We start from the raw sequence: 22,573 nt of genomic DNA on the forward strand, positions 1-22,573 counted from the left end.
GGAGGGCTGGATGCGGTCCCGCCGAGCAGCCGGTGCTGAGGGCGGGTCTCCCTTCGCGCCGCCGCAGGCGCCTGGAGCGAGGAGGTGGTGGATCACTTTCTAAGGTGTCAGCGCATCCGATCCAGGGACGGAGCGGCCATCCGGTGGTTCCACGCCGCGAACAGCAAGGCCCGAGCTGCGGAGGCCGCGGGGAGTAAGTGTGAGCCGCTGGCGGCCTGCCATTGGGGAAATACTTAGTATCTTTATGTAATTTTATACGTAATCTGCTTTCTGTTGACTGTATAATTAGTATCATATTTTTTATTGCAGTTTCAGCTTAAGTAGCTGTATATACTGAGTTCTCTGCAAAGCTGGTAGCGCTGCTTCTGCATCTGGTGGCTCTCAGATGCTTCTCATCACAGAAAGCTGTTATCAAGAGCTTGCAGCATTCCTAAGGTTTCCACTCGCTTGACTTGTGTTTCATGTGCCGTTTTCCTGGCAAATGTTTGCGACTGATTACCTGGCTGACCTGTTTTTTAAAACAATTTTGGCTGGGATGGGTTGGTCAGTTTTCAGAATGAGACAAGAATACTCAGTCTCTGCCAGTGTTAAAATCTGATGGTGACCTTTTGCTCTAAAAGGCTCTCTCTGGAACCCTATTTTAAGAGGAAAAGATTTGAGGTTTAGCAAGAGTGGGTTCACATTTTGGATATTGACTTTGCTGTTCCTCTGAAAAAATGTTGGGATACTTGGCCAAATGCGCCTACAAAAAGCAGTTTTGATGTGCTTGTAGATTTCTGAAGAGTTTAGTGACTAAAGTACCTGAAGCATCTTTGTTGCTTCACAGAAAGCAACTTAAACTGGGTGACCTTTGTGAAGTAAGCGTGCACAGCCAAGTGTAGAAGGACTTGCCCTGTTACTGTTACTCTGAAGCAGACACTAGAGATACTGGATTTACTTCTGTTAGAGCATTCTTTTTTAAATCAACAGGTGATGTTCACATGATAGAAGCAGATGTTCTTCTTCGTGGTGGCAAGGGAGGAAATGGAGACCCTATCATGGCTCATCCACCTGAAACAGACAGTGACAACACATTGCAGGAATGGCTAAAAGAGATTATCAACACAAATAAAGGCATCAAGCTGGATTTTAAGAGGTATCTCAAGACAAAAAGGTTTTTATATTCTTTGCATTCATACTAATTAACAGCTTTACAGTACACAATGGTAGACCCAATTTTTTCTTATTGTGCGATTTAGTGTAACGCATTACTTCTTGAACAGAAAGTGCAGTGAAACAATCTGTGTCACTAAATACATTTCAAGAAGAAACGCTTTAGAAGTGTTTTGAACTACAAATAATGATTTTGTATTCAGTGAATTTGAAAGTTGGTATTGTGCAAAGTTCTCCTATTGGGAAAACTGAAGTGATGATGCCTATCTGGGAAGCTCCTGTGAGTTTTCAGCTTGTGCAAAGAAATTGGGAAAGACAGCCTTCTCACTGGAAAGTCAAGATAGTGGCTTTCAGGCTCCAAATGGGGTTCAGCCCCCTGGGTCTCTGCCTGGCAGCATACAGGTCTCTCCTGCTGTTATCTACCTTTCTTGGTGTCATTCTCTACCATGGAAGGGGAAGAAAAGTGTTGTTTTTTCAAGGAGCTTCTGCAACGCTTTTTGAAAAGCCGGCCTCTGTTCCAGGTCTGCTGAAGTTCATAGTAATTTAGAAACATCATCCTAAACCAGCATGAATATCTTCATTTTCCCAGAGCTTCCCCTGTCTGCCAAGGACAGGAGTTCTGTTTCCTGATCATCTCCAATACTAACAATCTATTGGGGATGTCTCAGTTCAAGAATTAGGTGTACTCCTTTGAATATCTGATCTCTTCCCACATATGTTGTGGTGGTAGATTTCTGCAGCATGTTGAAAAATACAAAAAAGTTGTCTTGCTTTTTGTGTGGTAAGGTGCATGTATATTGAAGTAAATTTAGGTTTTTTGGCTTAACTTGTTCGTTAGATTTTCAGAGGTTTATTTAGAATTTTAACCATTAGCTGTTTCATTGTCTTTAATAGAAAATGCACCTGAAAACCCCATGAGATTGCCTGGAAAAGTTTGAAATGCACCTCAAAGTGAGCTGTGATTTTCAGATATACACCTCTGCAACTTGTAACTTTAGCTTTGTGTGAATGTGCATGAGGACAAGGGGTAATGGGTATAAGCTGAAAGAGGGCAGATTTAGACTAGACATTAGGAAGAAATTTTTCACTGTGCAGGTGGTGAGGCAGTGGCCCAGGTTGCCCAGAGAAGCTGTGGATGCCCCCTCCCTGGACGTGTTCAAGGCCAGGCTGGATGAGGCTTTGAGCAACCTGGGCTAGTGGGAGGGGTCCCTGCCCATGGCAGGGGGGTTGGAACTTGATGATTTTTAAGGTCCTTTCCAACCCAAACCATTCTATGATTCTACAACGTCTATTTTTGCAGCAGATGGAGGATTCATCTCCACATTAAAAAGAACTTAATCAATCCCTAAGTATGGTATAGAAATGCAAAAAAAAAAAAAAAAGTAAATAGTTGTAAAATGTGATTTATACCTGTTGTTCTGTGTAATGCAGTGAGTTTTCATGTGAAATTTCATGACAATACAAAAAAATGTGGGCAGGTTAAATCCTTTTATTATTGACAGAATCTGTAAATGTCTGCCTGGACAGAGAGGGGAAGGGACAAGAGAAGTAGACATTTGCTTGGGGTTTTTTTTGTGTTTTTTTTTGTTTGTTTGTTTGTTTGGTTTTTTTTGTTTTTTGTTTTTTGTTTTTTTTTAATTTTAGTTATTGTTTAAATTAATTTTAAAACATCTACCTCTTATTTTTCCACAGGGAATTTCCAGCCAAGTGCAGTGATTTTAAAAAGCTTTTAAAATTATGTTGAATTATAGAAGTCTAATTGCATAAAAGCATTTAAAAATACAAGCACACAGAGCAGATATAGTCAAATTAATTTTATGTTCTTTTGAATAATATTTCTTTGAATACCATTGCTGAAGTTCTGAAGTTTATTTCAACAGCATTGAAAAGTACATATTTTGTGTATTTGTACTCTGTCAGCTTGATTGACCACAAAATCATGTTTCCTGCTGGCTTTATCTGCAGGAATTAATGTATTCTGCAAAAGGACGTCAGAGTCCAACTTCAAAAATGCCAGAATTATTCAACATGGAGTCAGCAGTACATTTGAATTTTCCAATACAAACAGTGCTGTCAGGGGTTTTGTTTGTTTCCAAAGATGCTGCTTTGGGCTTTTTTCTCTTTACATTATCTTGTCCTTTGTGGTAAAAAGGAAGGCATTACCCTGGCTTTGTGAGTCCCTTGTATATGGGAAAATGTGAACTGTTTCGGCCTCAGACAATGTGAGAAATACTTAAACCACTAATGTTAACTCAAGGCATTACTAGCTTTTCTGTAAGAAGAGCTTAGCTAATACTGACTAAAAAAAACCTGCTGCTGCGCAGCTTTCTCAACCATGCAAAAGTTAAAATGTACAAAATGACTTCTCATGGGTAATAACACAGGCAACTCAGGGTGGTTTTTGGTTTTACAGCAACAGCTGGCTGCCATTCCCATTTTTGCCCACAAATCCTGACACGATTCATGTGGCCTCATTGTGAGCCAGGTTTGGGAATAACTTGGTACAGAACCATCCCTACAAAATAATGAGAAGAGTTGTTTGCCACTTTATGTCAGTGCTGAACTTGCACTCTGCTCCTAAGGCAAGCACCAGTACTGGTGTAAGAGGCTGGAGGTACAGTGGCCTTGGAACTGGGAAGAGACGGTAGCAGTTAACCATCATCCGTGTTGTTCAAACAGGCACCCGTGGAGCGCGTAGCCTGTGTTTTATGTCCGCGTGAACTGGAGCAGTTGTGATCCTCTCCTTGCTCTTTGCAATGCCTTCTTTTCCCCTTCCCCTTCCTGGTGCTTCTGTGACACCCAGAGGGACCAGGTTAGGCTGTTGAACAGGAAAACTAACCCCGCAGAACAGCATGAAGAATTTTCTGTTGGCTCAGCTCTGTATCGTGTCGCTGCAAGATTTTGAGGGAAAGCTAGAAGATGGCTTATCCAGAGCTTATGATGACTTGCAGGAGAAAACACAGGTTCTTAGCTGTGAGGAAATCACAACTCTGACTAGAATGATTTTAGATTCCTGAATGTTATATAGAAGGTTAATTAATTTGCTGTGAGAGAAAAAAAAAAAACTTATTTTCTTGCCATTCGTTCCTTCTCCCTGTTATTCCACATTTCCTTTCCTTCCACAATACTGCCTACAAAAGTTTGGTAGGATAGAGAAAGGTTATTGTTTGCCTTCTAGTTATGCTTTTTCTTTTGATTTGAGAGAACAGTGAGAATATGCGACTTAATATGTTTTGTTAAATACTTACAAGTGGTGCTACGTTGGTTGCTCAGGTGATGATATCTCATAATAATTAGCTGTAGGATAAACGTCTGATGGGCAGACTTCTTCATGCTGCCACTATGCCAGACTTTTGAGCTATGGGGACAACCACTAAAACAGTGTTGGAACCAGTGTTAGTAAAAAAATTTTCCTAAGAGTTCAATAACATCCAAGTCTTAACAGGTCAGGAGTTAGAAGAGCCATGAAGCGGTTCCTGTTGGGCAGCAGGGAGACAAGAGGCTTATGCTACTTTGCCCCAGCAGTAATAGTCACCTTATGGTAGAAGGGGCCCTCAGCGTTTGCTTTCTGACTTATAAGGAGAGTTCCATTCACATATCCATCCATAATTGTACTGTACATTTCCCATCTTCCATTAGAGTGGTGAGGTGTCTCATCTCACCCTGTGTGTTATTGGTTCAGTCTAGAAGCCGTACGGCCTTCCTTGGAGCTTCTTGAACACGTGAAGCAGCATTTGAGGCGACCCGTTTGGATCAATGCAGACATCCTACCGGGACCTAATGGAAATAACGCTGTGGTAGATGCACAAGCGTTCATTGACACCGTCACTTCCTTGTTCTCAAATGTAACCTTATCGCTGGGATGGACAACTGGCTGGTACCCCAACAAACACAATAAAGGTAAAGACAGAAAATTTACTGCTTACACTGCATGGTCTATTTTCTTCACGTTCATTTCATAATTAATTGAAAATAAGTTATGTGCCACCAGGTCAGTTAGAAAATAATAGTGAATATAACAAGAATTATTTTCTCTGTTGGTGTATATTTGATAGTGTTTTACAGCCATTAGTTCAATGTTTGAGTTGCAACTGTATAAAAACGTGGTATTTTTGTTGTTAATATTATGCTCTTTAACTCATTCGCACATAATAAGGAATTTTCTGGGGACAAACTGCTTATGGCCTGCTTCAGGCTCCTGAATCCTAGCAGGATTGGTTTGGTAACTGGAATTCAGGCATGTTTGCTGAAGAAAAATAGATTAGCTGGAAATTTAAAACTTTTACCAGTGTTTTGCAGTAGATAACTGAAATTAAATTGTAGGTTAACATTGTTTTTAACATTTCGTTTCTGTTGAATAACTGCATTCTTCCAATAAATTTTCCAATTTATTTATGTTAGTAACTTTTAAAAATCTCTGTTTTGAGAATCTAATTGTAGTTTCTTACTGTTAATCTCTAACTTGAATTTAGATCCTGAACATGTAGCCGTTATTTTAGGTTCCTTTTTACAGGCTTCCTCCTGTAATTCTTATAGCTGCTTTGGTAGGGTGTTTTACTCCAGTGCACATGCCTTTGTGTGCAGTAGCTTAGTCTTCAACAATATTGTCTGTGACTGCAATGGCAAAGTTATACACTCTTCCAAATTGCTAATTGTTCATTAGCAAGACTTAGTATAGTGCTATGAGGATTTTGTTGTGTGTTATATATTAATTTATGTAGTACTTTGTCCAAAACATTTTAAGTGGAATAAATGGTTGCTGGAAATAATGCACTGGAAATACTAAGTAATATTTTTTAATAAATGGAACTTTATCTCCATTCTAAATTTCATTTTATGGTGGTGGTAATTAAGGATATACTCTAAGACAAGAGAAAACCAGCCAGTTTGACTGATTTCAGCGACGAGTTTCTGTTTGCGCAACCAAATACTTTTTTTTTAAAGATTTCGTCTTGTAAGTCTTTTCAGTCACAGCATTGCAGATGAGTACTTGAGAAAAAAAAAATTGTTGTTATTGAAGTTAAGATTTTCATAGGCTGTAGAAATAAGAGATTATTAAATACTGATTTAACTAGCTCCCAGTGCTTGTAAAAATCTCAACAGCAGACACTTGAGGCGTTTTAGAATGATTGATTTTAGCATTTTTGAGTATAAAATGTTTTACATGCTTAATTTCTCTATAATTTAAAGTCTTCTGTTGCATTCATTGAGGTTTTTTATAATTTTTTCAAAGTGCTTCTGTTTTTTAAGGGTCACTGTGAAGTTAAAACTAGTCCATATTGAAGTCAATGGCAACACTGGTTTTTAGAGAGAGAGCAATGATACAATTTCCTGGACATTAGAAAATGTCACCTTCTATTGCTCTATGTAAAAAACCACTGTAATTAATAGAAATAAAGAATTTCAAAATAAGTTTATTTTTCTCTATTAGTATTTATTTTCTCCTCTGGGACAATTACATTTTTTATTCAGAGTGATTTAATGATTTCATTTTAGAGTTATGACATTTTCACAAAACCCATCTTTGCTCTTGTATTATCTGGCAACCTAATCATTCTAGAATTTATTGTGTCTTTATAGAGATTGTATTTGTGAATGATTCTTTTTAATCAAATGGTCTGTATTGTAGGCTATGATTGGATAATGGTGAAAGAAATGGCTCAGATATGCAGCACACTTTCCCAGCCTGTAACTTTCCCTGTAAGAGCAGCATTAGTACGACAGTCAATACCTGAGCTGTGTTGGTTAATGCAACAGTCAGATAGGTAAGTCTGAGGGCCTTTATTTTTAGCTGTCTTTATTACAAAGTCACATAATTGTTTATATTAAATATAGCATAGTTATGTGTACGTATTTATTCCAATTGCGTTAAAAATATTTTTTCTTATGGATTATCCCTTCTTTTCATGAGTTTGTTCAGTTCTTACGTTGTGTTGTTACTCAAAAGTGGTCACTGTTCATTTCTTTAAAATAATAAAATTCCAAAAGCCTCTTTTAAAATTACTTATTTCAGGTAGTGAATCTTATGTAGGTTTGCAATGCAGTTGCACTATTAACACTTCATAAGACTAATTTAGTTAAATAGACCAAGTAGTTTGATTTTGCAATTTGGAATTAATAAATTTAAATACTTACAGATACTTTTGATTGGATTCAGTATTTACATTTTCTGTAATAATGTGACATAGAAGAATTGAAGGTGATTTTTATGTTGGAAGTTAATGAGTGCTACGAAGCTGATTTTGTCTAGGTACTTGAAATACATTTAGTGGTTTCCAAACACTGACTGAATATTTCCTTTTTAAAATAGTTTTTACAAGCCCATAGCAATTTAATAGAAAAAAAATTATTTACATGTAGCAGAATGAGAATAAAACCTGCTTTGTACATACTGGTTTTTACTTATATTTTTCACCTACTCTGCCTACCTACACTTTAATAAAGTTGTTCATAAACCACTAACCAAAGTCAAAGCTCAAGACAGAAAAAGACAGTGACTTGTATAGAAAATTTCTAAGCAATTAGGGACAAGAGGGTAGAAAAAATAAAGTGTTTTTTTTCTTATTTATAGTGGTGAGTCGAGAAAGAAATTAGACTTAAACATTTGAAACTGGGAAATTAATTTCAAAATATTATGTTAAGAGCATGTCTCGTGAATTGTGCCATTCTGAAATATGTCCTCATTGGATACAGGCATTATTCCCACTGAAATACTAGGCTTTTCTCTTTTACCTCAGCATAAAGATCCTGATTTTTCTTAGTGGCATGGTTAGAAGACAGAAATTCCTGAGCCAGCTTTGCTGACATACAGCTAACTTCTGATTTACCTTTATTTTAGATTAATACAGTTTTAATAAACAAAGGGGAAAAATGAAGTATTTGTCAGATGGAGATTGTGGAGCATAATGCTTTTAACTTTAAATGATACTTCAAAGTTTTTCAGTCAGTTTGAAGAGTTATTACAAAGACTCTGCAATTAATCAGAAAAGTGTATGCGATAAGGCACAGAAGATGCATTCAGTCAAGCAGATTATATCACCACACATCACTTAGGTGATAAAACACAGAGTATGATAAATCACCTATAACTGAGATTGCCTTTTATTTTCTGTTACAGTGCTCTGCTTTTAACTGTTTATGACTTTGTCAAACTTTAAATGCTCAGCCTGGTAAATTTCTTTGCTGGATATCCGCCTAAGATTTTTTTATTTTACTCCTTGCTAGGTTTTGCAGAACAGTTCACACAAGGACAAGGCTACAGATAAATTGTTCTGCGTGATGTAGGATTGTCCACCTTAAAAATTTTGCAGTTCTTCAGAAGTTATAGAACGTTTAGCCTTAGGAACAAGAACTTCAAGTTTGGCTCGAACTGGATTGTGTAACTTACCTCTGTAACAAGGAAAAAAAAAATGTGTCAAAGGAATAGACCTCAACAAATATTAGTTTGCATGTGTCAAACACAGGTTTATTCATCAGCTAATCTGTTCATTTCTGGAGCTTATTAGTGCAATGTCTTTCTGTCTTGCATGCTTTATCCTAGGATAATAACATTATTTTTTCTTTTTTCTCTTTTTTTTCCTTTTTTTGATATAGGTACAGTCTCACTCTTTGGACAGGGAAGGAAGATGTGTATTCTGTAGAAGATTTGCTTTACATCCGAGAAAACTTTGATAAAAGTAGGGTTTATTATGACATCTTAGAGCCACGAAATTCTGAATTCAAAAAAGCCATAGGAGTTGAATAGTAAATACAAAGCAGGGAATCTCTCTGACATTGTAATGCTTAGCCTCTTTAAATGTGAAGATTTCTTGTTCAGGGAAATGCATTTTCCTTCCCAAAAGAATTGTATAGAACACAGCCATGGTTATTGTTTTTGTATAACACTCTATTGAAAGGCTTATCAAATAAAAATTTAATGCCTTCTTTAATAGACCAGAATTGTTACTTACTTATCATATGCATACTCCTCTCATTCACCCAATGGCTTGTTGTAGAGGCTACTCATGTTACCTAAATATTCTGGTACTTCTTCCCTGCAATTACATAAAAGGGAGAATGGCCCCAGCAGAGAGTCATGGACCAAGGTAATTTGCTACGAACTGCTTTTTTGTAAACCAAAGTCTATGGGACACTCAATCTCTACCAAAGCCTGTTTCTGCTTTTTATAGGGGAGGCCAAGAGTCAAGACGGTGTTAAGTACAGAACCATGCAGTTCCCAAAGGGGTTATTTTGTAGCTCATCTTGATACGCTCTATTTTTAATGCTGCTGCAATTATAATGTTCTCGCTCCTAGTCAATAGAAAATTCTGTTTGCTAGATGTAAAGAGTGGAATCTGTGATCCTACATATTCTCCAGGGAGAAAGAATAATTATTTTTACTGAATTAAAACTGATCAGGTTCTCTGCAGTGTGGTGATTGTGCATTCCACACCATGGCTTGCCTCTGTGCTTTCTGAGCCCTCAGCAACATCGTCCTTGGATTGTGGGAAAGCTTGAGTTGGAGTTGTAGCTGCACTGCAGGACGTGCTGGGGCAAACAGAACCCCCAAAATTAAGAATAATCCTGTCTCGTACATAACACACAAAGATGGATTACAGGGAGGTACACATCAGAGACAGCATGAAAAGTGCTGTAGCAGTTCATAAGAGAGAGAAGTGCTGGTGGTTCTTTCAAGAGTTTTAGACTAAATTTTAAGTGTAAGAGGAGTTAATGTAAATTGTTCTGCTGCAGTCTTTCTGAAAGCCAGGGGCTCTAAGAATGAAATAGCTGTACAGTCATGAGTGCCTCCAGCAAAAATTGTACATGCCTGTGATAATACGGTTATTTTCTGCACTCTCCTGGATTGTTCATCTTTTTAACTCTCAGAATACGATTTTGAAAATTTTTGAAAGTTGAACTTCCCTTTGAGAAAACCTAAGATCATGGCAGCCTTGCTTATCACCTGCAGGAAGAGTCAGACCTATTTCATTTTAATAATTTTTTGGCTCTCATGCTTCTGCATCCCTCAAAATTACTACAGATATTGAAAACTGTGCAGATTGAGATACAAGCTGTGTATTTTTGTCTTTTGCCAAACATTACAATTTTTTTTTTCACAATGGCAGAGGAGATTTTGATTTCTAAATGAAAGCTGATTCTGTGAAGAGTCATTACCCTGACATCTTCTTCCCCTTCTTTTCCCATTCCTCTTGCATGCATTAATTTTTTTAACTTTGATGTTTAACACAACACTGGACAGGCTGTTAGTACTAAAGAGTTAATTACAGCACTTTTTAGTTCTTACAGCTTTTTTCTATTGTATTAGTACAATTGTGATAGAAAAGTTACATTTATTAATTCTAAATCTTGAAATATGGTGATTTTATGCAGTCATTAAAATATACGATTCCTGGTTGTTACCTAAGCTCCTTTGTTAGGTTTATTATTAGAATCACAGAATCATTTAGGTTGGAAAAGACCCTTAAGATCACTGGGTTCATCCATTAACGAAACTGCCAAGTCCACCACTAAACCATATCCCTAAGTGCCACATCTTTTAAATACCTCCAAGGATGGTGAACTCCACCACTTCCCTGGGCAGCTTGTTCAGAGCTTGACAACCCTTTCAGTGAAGAAGTTTTTCCTGATATCCAGTCCATTTCCTCCACTTGCTACTTGGGAGAAGACACCAACACCCACCTTGCTACAACCTCCTTTCAGGTAGCTGTAGAGAGCAATAAGGTCTCCCCCCAGCCTCCTTTTCTCCAAATGAAACAACTCCAGTTCCCTCAGCTGTTCCTCACAGGACTTGTTCTCTAGATCCTTCACCAGCTTCGTTGCTCTTCTTTGGACAATTCCAGCACCTCAATGTCTTTCTTGTGGTGAAGGGCCCAAAACTGAACACTGTTCAAGGTGCAACCTCACCAGCGCCGAGGACAGAGGGACGTTCACTTCCCTAGTCCTGCTGGCCACACTGTTTCTGATACAAGCCAGGATGCTATTGGCCTTGTTGGCCACTTGGGCACACTGCCAGCTCGTATTCAGCCGACTGTTGACCAACACCCCAAGGTCCTTTTCCACTGGGCAGCTTTCCAGACTCTTCCCTGAGCCTGTAGCACTGCATGGGGTTGTTGGGACCCAAATGCAGGACTCAGCACTGAGCCTTGTTGAGTCTCATGTGATTGGCCATAGCCCCTTGATCCAGCCTGTCCAGATACCTCTGTGGAGCCTTCCTTCATTGCAGATCAACACTCCTGCCCAACTTGGTGTTGTCTGCAAACTTACTAAGGGTGCATTTGACACCCTCATCTAATAATTGTTTTACATTATTGAGTGGTAGAGCTTTTATCAGGAAATATTTTTTTCCAAATAAGGAAGAAAACTCTCTAGTTGTACTTGGAATGGTTAAACAGAGTATTTAATGTAATTTACACAGTCAGTCAGCATGAATGGCAATAACCACCAAAGCGTTAAGTTTGGAAGTGTGATTCCTTTTAATCAATTGTGAGAAACAATTTATTCTTCAGTTCACTCTGACAACATGATCTGCTTTGAGCAGATTTAACCTCTCAGTTCTGTATAGCATCTGTTGCTATGAGCTTTGCATGCACACTTCACTATACATGTGAGGAGGAGAGATTAACTGTTTCCTAACTGATCATAACTATGGAAGATATTTTACGTACTTCAAAGACCCTCCTCCAACCCAGATTGTTTGGAGTAAAACAGGTTTAGGAGCTATTGCATGAACAGGCATGCTACCAGATCTGATCACGCAGTATCCTTTTCTGGATGATGACTCTTTGACTTAACTCCCCTTCAGGGAGGACAGGATATATGAATGACGAAAGCTACAGTTAAAGACATTGCTTTGACTCTATGGTACATACAATAAATCAGTAAGAAATAGTGTAGTTCAGAGGTTTTTGTTTTCTGGGATGTATCACTGAACAAGAAGCCAGAACAAGGATGTCAGACAGCTTTTGGAATCAAATGGAACATAGCTGCATTAGCCAAATGAATCAGACAGGTGTTGGAATAACAGAATTTGCTTTTAAGGGACATAAGGGAAATAGCTTGAGGATACATCGCTGTAGCCATGTTCATTTACTGAATGAAAGGTGCAATTAAAGGGCATTGGGTTTTTTGAATTATTCTTATTGAACACTTCTAGGCTTAGTGTAGATTTCTTTTCAAGATATTGCTGGTCACTCAGAAGCAGCAATAATTTGTAACCATACATTTACTTCTCATAGATTTAAAGATGAGTATCTTCTTGTCCTTTTGTTCCAATCTATGTAAATGTTTAGGAGTGGCATGAACTCCTAGATCTGTTTCACCTCCTGGTTGCAGGCAGTTATATTTATTGACTTGAGGGATTTTGTCTTTCAGTTGGTTGGGCCTTTTTGTGTCCACGCTGGCAAACTTTTCTGTTGTTTAGAAGCCTTTTTCCCCACTTAATCAATTGCCACCTGAAGTATTAAGATTTGTTAAAACTGGTTAAACTATTAAGTAAAAAACATCAGCAATTGCCAGAAGTATTTTTAAGGGTCAGGACATCATGGAAGAAGTATCACTGAGTAATAATATACATGGATATGAATAAACCGGGATATTCAGATAAAATAAAAAGAAGACATGACCTGGATTACCAGAAAAATTAATTAAAGTAACAAGACATGTAAAAATTGATTAAACAAAATGCTGAAAATTAATTCCGTGAAGCATTCTTACAATTACAGAAGGGTTTGACTATATGGTGAATTTGATTATTCTGTACACATGTAAGTCGTATACATCTGAATTTCTGTACATTAATTACAGTTCATCAGCATGCATCTGCATCTGGACTTCAGAAATTTGTGAATAAATGGGACTGTATGCAATTCTAAAAAATATGTATTTACTGTTCAGTTTAAGAAGTTAGCATGTTTTTTAAGTGGCTGAATATAACTTCACTTTTTTTTCCTGCTGTTTTTTCCTGGACAAAACCTCTGAATTAACATTGGATCTACACTGTGGTGCTAGCACAGGAGATGATATCTTTATGGCTAAATTTAAAATAGCGATTTTGACTTCATGTTGATAACTCCTGAGTCCTGTGGTGCCTCCTGAAGTGTTGAACTGTTAATACTTCGGCTTCCTGAATCCTAGCGGAGATGAGCACTATGGCTGAGGCAAGGCTGCTCTGAGCTGCAGGTTGGACAAGAGTTGCAGAGGTTCCTTTCAGCCTATATTTTTTTTTTAATCATTTAATGACTCATTTCACCTGCTACATAATACATAGTACTGTAGAGGATTAATATGGATGCAAAAGGAGTTTTAAGTAATTCTTCTGTAATTACTCTCAAAGTCATCGGGTTCTGTTGCCCATTCTGTACCAGCAAAAAGAAGCAAGTTTTATGTTTTAGTTGCGTGAAATGCCAAACAAGGGCATTCCTATGAGGTCTGCACTTTCTTTCAATGAGCTAAATGCATCATCGGCCAAGGAGACGCGTGTCTCAGATAACAGGTGTCCTTCTTCGAAGAACAGGAATTTTGCAGGGATTATGCAAATATATGTATTAAAATAAGGCTAACTTGTGTAAAGGAGTAGAAGACCTATCGTTTTTTAAACATTATTAATAGTCAGGTATTTTATCAGAACAATTAGTCAAAAAAATTGGAATTTTATCTGTTTCACTCTGAAAAAACAACCCTGAGCTTTCTTGAGATGTGTCCTTACCAAACCTGATCTCCTTGAAGGCATTGCAGTGCCAGTAATACTTCAAGGTGAAAACGTGTAGCTTGGAAATATTTTAAAACAGGCATTCTTCCCTCTAATTCTGAATTTCAACATTAATTTAAAAAACAAAGCTTGTCTTTTTTATGAATACAGTGTAAATGTTTATAGTAGCAAGGTTATTTGTGACTAATGTTATCCTTTCTATAAAAAAACCATGCTAATGGAATAATGGTTTACTAATGTAAGAATCCACTTATTTATAAATACCTGATTTTAGTTGGAAAATTTGTTAGTTGCACTGCATAACATGCAGAAAGATTAAGGTCTTATTAAGGATTGATGAGGAAAAAAAGGAATTTAATGACTGGTTTAGTTTACTATTTTTCTTATGTAGTAAACTATGGCAGTATTCTTTTGGAAGTGCTGCATGATTTTTAAAAGACAATCAAAACAAAGGAACTCCAATGCCTTTCTCCGTAAAGCAAAAACAAACAAAGTGCAGGGATGGATATTTTGAAAATTGTAATCTGAACACTGTGTCTTAAACACAACCTTGAAAATTGCTTTTTTACAGCTTTCTTATGTAGTGACTTACTAAATTTCTTAAGCCAAAATATGAAGTTTTTTAGATTATTACCATTTTTTTGTGAAGCCACCACTATTTGTCTAGAAGTTACTGTCATTGTATAGTTTCACAGCATTTTTCAGAGTAGAAAAATACTTTTCACCTTTCTAAACTCATCACATAGATTCAAAATCAATAATCTCGTAGGTAGTGTATTTTACTGACAGCTGTAGTGTGTGTTGACAGGAATGCTTGCTCACAGAAATGCCACGTCCATTTTCTATAGTCTAAAATACAAACATTTAAGGATTTATGTCATTGATCTTTCTGTAAGTTAAAAGTGGATAGCTTCACTAATTATTCACTGTAATTTCTGAGAACTAGTCCAGGTGGTTCTCTCTGGATGGGAAGCCACAGCTCTTAAAACTAGCAAGGAAGAACTTTAAGCTTGTGGTGCTTACTTTATCATGAAGAACATCTCAAATGTATTTTGTTGTTTGTAAACTTTAATGTTTCATGGGGGGAATTTAACATTAGAAATTCAGGCCTTGCTTTCCACTCTTTGCTTAAAAGACATTATGGATAATTGGAAAATGATTCACAGATGGCAGAAGTGTATCTCTACTGAAGTGAAACCATGGTAAGCTACCAATAGACTGAAAGAGCCTCCCCCACACAGTACTTTGTACAAATCTAGCTATGTTGGATCAAATCTAATTAACTGTTCCAATATTCTAGTGTAGAGACAGCCTGAGAAACAGGAGTGGGTATCTTTGGTAGTGACTCAGCATCTCCTATGTGTTGAATAAAAGGATGTGTCTATTTCCATATTCCCTGAATGGGCGAAAAATAACTTTTATTTTTGCATCGTAACAACAGCAAGAGAACAAAACTGACTTGTTTTTCCTTTGAAGGTCGCTTGTAACATTGATGCAACAGCAAACATTAACGTTAACCTTTCACATTACTTCTGCATCAAAGTGAAGCACAAAATACTGTCAGCACTACAGAAGACCTTCTCAAGACATTTGCCATTTTTCTCAAGTGTCTGAGCCTTTTGTAAAAAAAAAAAAAAATCTGTTTCAGTTAGGGAGCAGAAATCTTATAATTAATTTTAAAATCAATACAGCAGACATCGGGCTTTATACCTTCAGCAAAGATACCAGTTAGAACATCTAATCTGTTAGTTGATTTTTTTCTAAAAAATAATTTGTTTTTTGTTAGATACATTTTTAGCTTCATTATGTGATGAGCAGACTAGAAAAATGCTGTTTCCATTTATATCATAAAAACACTTGAAAAGTATATTGTGTCTGTATATGGTGTTCGTAGTGACCAGTTTGTACCCAGTTAATATTGACATATGTTATTCCACTTAATTGCTCTGCCATAAAAAGATTTACGTGTAATCGTCATTTCTACCTGGCATATGCAGATGCTGATCCAGTAACACTTACTGAAGTAAGAGGCAGAACTTGAACCAAGTACTCCATCACCTTCACAATGTTTCCACTGGTATTTAATAGCTCTTAAAACGTACATCAGTTTTGGAACTTACTCATTTTTTGATGCTTAATATGCAAACTCAGGTGTTTTTAGACATAGTGAGCACTTCGTGTTTGTTTCTGTGCAGAGGTGGGGGGTTGCCAGCCAATCCATAAGCAACCAAGAGTCTTTCAGTGGATGACCAGTCCATCTCTCATTTAAAAAATAAATAAATTGTGACTGGTACTGATTGCTCTTGAGGAGTGAGAAACTAAACTGTGACAATCATATCCGAGTAAGTCAAATGCGATAGTGTTGTGCAGCTTGCTGTGGGCCTTCCCAGCTGTCACTGGAACACTATGCTTAACAGGTTAGCAGAGCTGTGACAGCAGGAGGGCAAAACACACCATGGCTTTCAAGACCTGTATTTTGTGGGAAATAATTTGTTGTGACAACTGTGATACAGAATAGCATCTCGCCTTACTGTAGCTACATTTGAGAGCCTGGCCAGAGGTAAGATCTTCCGCTTTCTAGCAGTTGTTACTAGGGATTGGAGAGATTTTGTTAAAAAATTTATTTCAAGATTTAAATTTGTAGTTTCAGATCAGTGCTTGACATACAGCTCTGTTATGTAATCCATACTCCTTTACTTTCCAGATGTCAAATGTTCACTTCTTCAAAATAGGCATTTTATGAACTTTTGGACATTTTTATATTTTTACATAAAAACGTATTTACAGACACTGTATGTATATCATCCACTTCCAATTGTCTTAGACTAAGGGCAAAGCTAAATAATATTACATTTATTTGTTAGGCAATGGTTGAGTTTTGACTGAAGCTGCAAGAAGGCCGATAGTACCCACTGTGCATTTTCAGGAAAAAAGTAATCTAATTTCAGTATACAGAAATTCACATTATACAGACACAATTCCATTACAATTAATATCTGTAAATTGTGACAAAACAGACACATTCAGTATTTCTCAGTCTTTAGAAGATGAGTTGTAAAATGCTAAATGCAATACCAGAAGTCAAGCATCTATGGAATACGCACAAGGTAGATGTGTAGAATTGTAGAACCCTAAATGGGAGGGGAAAATAGATCTTAGAGATATTTAAAAATAAGCAATAGCTTGGAGGCAAAGGAGTATTTCTCATTTGTAAGAAATTCAGTCCTCCGCTTCAAATTAGGCAACAGGAGGACTTTCAGGAGAGTATCGCAGCTGTTGGCTTTTTAGGTCTGCTTGAGCAGAACAGAGCTCTTCCTTGCTCCCAAGTGTGTGTGAAGTGTTCCCGCTGATCACGACAAAATCTGGATGTGTCCCATCATTTGGATCCAGTCTTGAAACCCAGGCCTGTGGCTGGGGAGAAAGTGGAGATCTATTTTTTCTGGGGGAGTCTGGAGCTACAGAAAGTAATGGACCCTAGCTTAGATAACAGCCTCTGCCTCCCCCCACCCTTTCTATTTTTAAATTAGCAGATTCCAGCAATCCAGTAGCTTGAGAAGCCCAGGTTGATTGACATACCTAACTGACAGTGCGAGCAGTCAATTGGTCGTTTTGGTCATTTTTTTTGGTCATTTTACATGAGATTATTCAGGTCTTCTTGCTTGCTGTGCTCACTTCTTGACTCGGCTCCCAGCCATCCTGTGCTGAACGGGAGCTCTCCAGTGCTCTGCATATGACAATGACTTCCAGTGGGCAGCAAGCCTACAGCAAGCTTCCAGGCTGCAGCAGGGATTCCCTGGATGTAGCTATGCATGCAACACAGCTCTGCAACGTGAGGTTTATGGACTCTGTGTGTTGTCTGTTCACACGCAGTAAAGCACCTGAAAGCCAGAAGACACTGCCTACGTACACTTGCCACTGGCCACCCTTCGTGCACACTGGTTGTGTTTGGGATTTTTGGATATTGGACAACTTGGACCAGCCTGGTGTCCATCATCATGTTTCAAATTCCCAAATTCCACATGTACCCCTGTTCCGGGTGCAGAAAGAGTATGCAATTGGGGAAACCTTGGAAGGTTAGTATTTCCAACCTAAAATGAGAACTGCAGTGCCTAAGACCTGTTGTGGGTTCAGCCTGTCACAGGTAAGATTTCAGCGCTGAAGCTGAAAACAGTATAATAAATATTCCTCAGTTTGCAGAAAGCAGCATCATTAAGTATATTTTTTTCATGTAGTCTCTAAACTATTTAATGTGTTCCAAGGCAGAGAGCTTTACATCACAGACCTGCTGTCTTTTGTGATATGTATCATTACAATCGGGTAGTGTAGTGCATATGTACCTATCATAAAGATTTTGTAACCCTTTAATCCCCTATTAAAAATTCACTAATTGCTTAATCTGCTCAGTCTGTAACGACTGCCTCCTTAGTAGCATTTTCATATTTTTGGTCTCCCTAGGAAGAGCAGGTGCTGCTGGTACCAAGGGTTTTTGTCCACAAGAAATCACACTAGAAACCCTGGTTATGAAAGCAATATCTGGAATTGGAGGGTGAGGATTCACATGCAGTGGTGGAAGAAAACCTGGTCTTGTCTGAGCAATATGATCCAACAATAAGGCTCCAGAACCCCATCTTTCTAGAAAAGCTTGGTTTCTCCTGCTCAGAGTAACAGGAGGCATGTTCTCCAGTACTTTTCTAGAACTTGACAACAAAGAGTGAGATGGAGAAAGAATCTTTTTCTTTCCTATCACTGACTTACTCTCTTCAGCAGCAGCAGGACTTAGACTAGTAGTTAACTGAGAATCGGAGCTGTAGTGATTTGCTCCTAAATTTATTTTCTGGATAATACCGCTGAGGTTTGAAATAAAGCTGGTTTGTCCCAAACTGCCATCCTTACCCATAGGAACCCCACTGGGGTTATGTTTCTCTTCACCATCAGGAGTCTGAGAGTTAATCTCATCATAGGATAACTTCCTTGATCCGGTTTGATCAAAGGTTTTCAATAAATGAGCAGTATCTTTTATGTCAATACTTTGGTGCCTGGTGATGAATCGCTTTGATAAGGCCAGGCCATTGATTTTAAAAGAGAGCTCTTCTTCTGGAGTAATATCCTTTAGTTCTTCTTGTAAAGAGGCAACTTTATTCTGGTGAAACAGTGATGGAGAGCTCTTTATCCAAGGCTCAGACTGTAGACACTGCACATGTGCCAGCTTGGACCCTACTTTTGTTGAGCTGGATTTTCTTGTTGGTGAAACCGTTTGAGATGAGTTGTCCACACTTTGTGGATGATCAAGCTCTTTAAAGCTGAATAGTGCTTTTTTAGTTTCATTTGAACCTGAAAGTGGGGACGGAGATGTTTTCAGTTCTATCTCTGATGGGGAAGTGCAAGCAGTTGGGGAATCGTATTCCTCGAGGTCTGCAGGGGGAACATTTAGGTACTGCTTTGTTTTCTGCTTTCCCGATGGGGACTTGTCTGTTGTGATGATGATGACATCTTTTCCTTGTGCCCTGCAGGCATTAAGAAGAACTTTCAGGGTCGCTCTGTCTTCAGAGTTTATTGCATACACAAGTGCAGAGCAGTTGGAGTGATCTTGCAGGCTTGGGTCAGCTCCACTTTTCAGTAGCAGAGATACCACTTCAGGGCCTGCTTTTTCCAAACAAGCGTGCATCAAGGCTGTCTTTCCAGATTTGTCCTGTATGTTAGGATCAGCCTTGTTTTCCAGGAGGTATTTAACCATCTTTGCCTTGCTGACACTCTGGGAGTCTACATGTTTTGTCCTACAAGCAATCATTAAAGGGGTTTCACCTCTGTCATTGCTCTCGTTGATGTAGGCGCCCCCCTCTAGTAATAGTCTGGTAAGGCGAAGGCGGCTTTGATAGACGGCTCTTATCAGGGAATTCCCCTCCGCTGCCAGCTCCACTGTTTCGGTCATCACCTGTGTCACTTACACCTTGCTAGTGGCTGGAAAGAACATCTGCTTCTCAGAGAAAGCCAAGAGGCCCCCCAGAAAAAAAAAAGAAAATGGAAAAAAGATGATTTAACTCTACAGCTGCTCCTGTAAACACTCCTGTACTTTCTGAAGAGTATGAAGGGGTGGGGAGGGAATTCTCACCTCCTAGACTTCAATAAATGTATTTAGAACTAAAAATCATATTTGGATATAATATCTATAGATGTTTAAAGCATGGCTGTCACCATTTTTTCCCCCGACTGTTCTCCCTTTTGTCACACTCTGACAGATAAGCTGCAAAAAAGGTTTATTTCTCCACACTCGCATGGCTTTATACTGATTACATCCAAGTGGCTGTGCTTCAGTTGTACCACTCCTGATTTTCATGAGAGCAAGAAGCAAGAACGGAATGTATCCTGCAGTATTTTTTTAATTGGTATGAGGTGGTGTCACATTCACTTATTCTGTCTCAGAAAATTACAATGCTAAACATCCAGAAATTAATGAGAAAAAGCTCATGGGTCTTAGTAAATAAGAAAAGGAAGCATAGCAAAATTTTTAATCTAAGAAGAAACTCTTAAATGGCTGGAAAATAAATATTAATGTACTTTATAAAAGCAATTATGTTTGTGGAAGTACACTACCTTCCTTAGGCTCCTTTGACAACATACTAGCATGAGTGAAACAGCATAAACGAAGTGATGCACAGCCTGTCCCACTCATCCTGGGGATCAGTGGGCTGAGAGGAATCCTGTACCTGGGCAGGCAGTATCAGCTCTAAAACAAAAGAAACATTTGATAGCATTAAAGAAAATCTGGAGGTTTCATACAAAAAAATTAAGAGCTTAATGTGGTATAAATAACGGAAGCTCTTGTATGAATGTATACCTGTATGCATGCAACTAATACAATTAAATTACTTTTATTTATGCCTTTTATGTGCTTGCTTACCCATGCGCAGGGAAAATCTTTAGAAGGAAATATAAAATCAATATTTAACAGTTGGCAGAGCAATATAATTCCAAGACAAGTTTAGATATGGATATGAAAATTACATTTGTTTATTTACAATATATTTCTAGAGAAGTAAAAATGTTTAATTAGTTTAACTGCAAATGAAATTAACAGAGTCTCATTTTTATTTACCATTGAAAGCACTGGTAGTGTTCTGGTGAACAAGTAAAGAGCAGTCATTTAATTCTGTTTTGCTTTTATATTAGAGTTTTACTTTGAATTCAGCATCAAAGCATGATATCAATGTAGTTTGTTCCAAAACTCCAACAAACAAAAAAAGTCAGTTGACACATGACATTTTTATCACAGATTTCCTCTCTCCCACCCCATTTCACTCCATAGCATCATGCACTGCAGCTACAGGTGCTTTTGCTAAGCAGTGACATTCAGTGGCTTATCAGTCACGATGAGAACTATTAGCTAAGGGGTTTCATAATTGCAATGTGTTAATGAAGTATTTAAGTATTATTCAGTATAGTCATCGTTTGGTGATGTGGTGTAATAATGGTCATATGTGGCATGTGTATGGGTAAGATACCTCAGAATATTTGGTATGTCAAGAAAAAAAAAGACAAATGCATGAGATGAACCAGTTCACCTTTGGTAGCATTTATTTCTGGGCTCATGGCCCTCACAGAGACTGCAGTCTGGTTCTGAGCAATGAAGGAGGATGAAAGAGGCCCAGAACTTCTCTGCTCATCCTCATGAAGTAAACATACCACTTCTGATCACTGCTGAGAACAGGGGCACCACTGTGGTGCTGTTACCTTCTTTTGACTGGTTGTTGGGGTTCTTTCCTCCTCTGTCTCGATAAAACATTTTTTTAAAGTAATTGCATTGAAATTACTTAAGGATTCATTCCATTATACTGAAAGTACATGATTCAGTAGTGTCTATCGCAGCTGTCACTGATATGAAAATCATTCTTACGAAATGCATATTTGTGACAAGTAATATATTCAAGATTATTACCAAGTCTTTTATAAAAAAGTATCCAATTACTTTGTGCATTTAGGTTTCCAGAAACAAACTACAGAGAAATATCTTTTAGATAGCACACATGCTGGAATTTTGATTGTGTTCTCCCTTGGTTTGAACCTACCTGTAAGGGTGTTTTTACATTTCTTTCATATTTATCTAAAGCTTTTCTGATACTTAACTGCTTGCTTTACCTAAGTGATGGCATACAGCACTTCTTAAGCAAGTATTTTCATCTGTATAAATACCTTTTATGGCCAAAAGAACATAAAATATTAAACAGGCACAGAAAGAGAATCATGCTACTTTAAATCATGCAGCAGGTCAATGCTAAAAATCAGACTTTTTCTGACATCTGATCTAATGCCTCCAATTGGTTAAATTCACTGTCTTTGCAAACTTTACTAGGACTGTTAATGTGAGTGATGGTAGAGAAAGACTAGTAGTCTAAGCCAATAGTTAAAGTTCAGGCACATTCCCTGAAAGAGTAAGTTACTTGATAATTCACCACAAATTGATGCTAAACAGATTGGGATTATAAAACATTCCTAAATCTAATTAACTGCTGTGTCAGAACCACTACATGTGTTACTGAGATGTCAGGAGTGACACAGCTGTTTTTCAGCTGTGGAGATAAACTTGTGCCAGGAAAGCAGTTTAAAGACTGAGGAACTACACAACTCAAGAGTGTGTCACTGAATCATGAGCTGGTCCTTGATATTTATCCACAAATTTCCAGTGCTCTTGTAACAAATCATATTCCTGGAACACTCTTT

General features: G+C 37.9%; 2 protein-coding genes across 2 annotated transcripts; one reads left to right on the forward strand and one right to left on the reverse strand.

Annotated features, from left to right (window-relative positions):
- Positions 1-66: 66 nt before the first annotated feature.
- FAM151B (family with sequence similarity 151, member B) lies at positions 67-8,896 on the forward strand. Its single transcript, XM_010084347.1, has 5 exons — positions 67-193; positions 970-1,135; positions 4,835-5,052; positions 6,782-6,917; positions 8,746-8,896. Exons 2-5 carry the CDS (start codon positions 981-983, stop codon positions 8,894-8,896), a joined length of 660 nt encoding a protein of 219 aa, XP_010082649.1. The 5' UTR covers positions 67-193; positions 970-980.
- A 9,334-nt stretch (positions 8,897-18,230) lies between these two features.
- On the reverse strand, positions 18,231-19,787 carry ANKRD34B (ankyrin repeat domain 34B). Its single transcript, XM_010084348.1, has one exon. The coding sequence runs from the start codon at positions 19,785-19,787 to the stop codon at positions 18,231-18,233; it is 1,557 nt and encodes a 518-aa protein (XP_010082650.1).
- Between the last annotated feature and the right edge of the window lie 2,786 nt (positions 19,788-22,573).

The sequence above is a fragment of the Pterocles gutturalis genome, unplaced genomic scaffold, assembly GCF_000699245.1.
Source record: "Pterocles gutturalis isolate BGI_N339 unplaced genomic scaffold, ASM69924v1 scaffold43770, whole genome shotgun sequence".
Lineage (NCBI taxonomy): Eukaryota > Metazoa > Chordata > Aves > Pterocliformes > Pteroclidae > Pterocles > Pterocles gutturalis.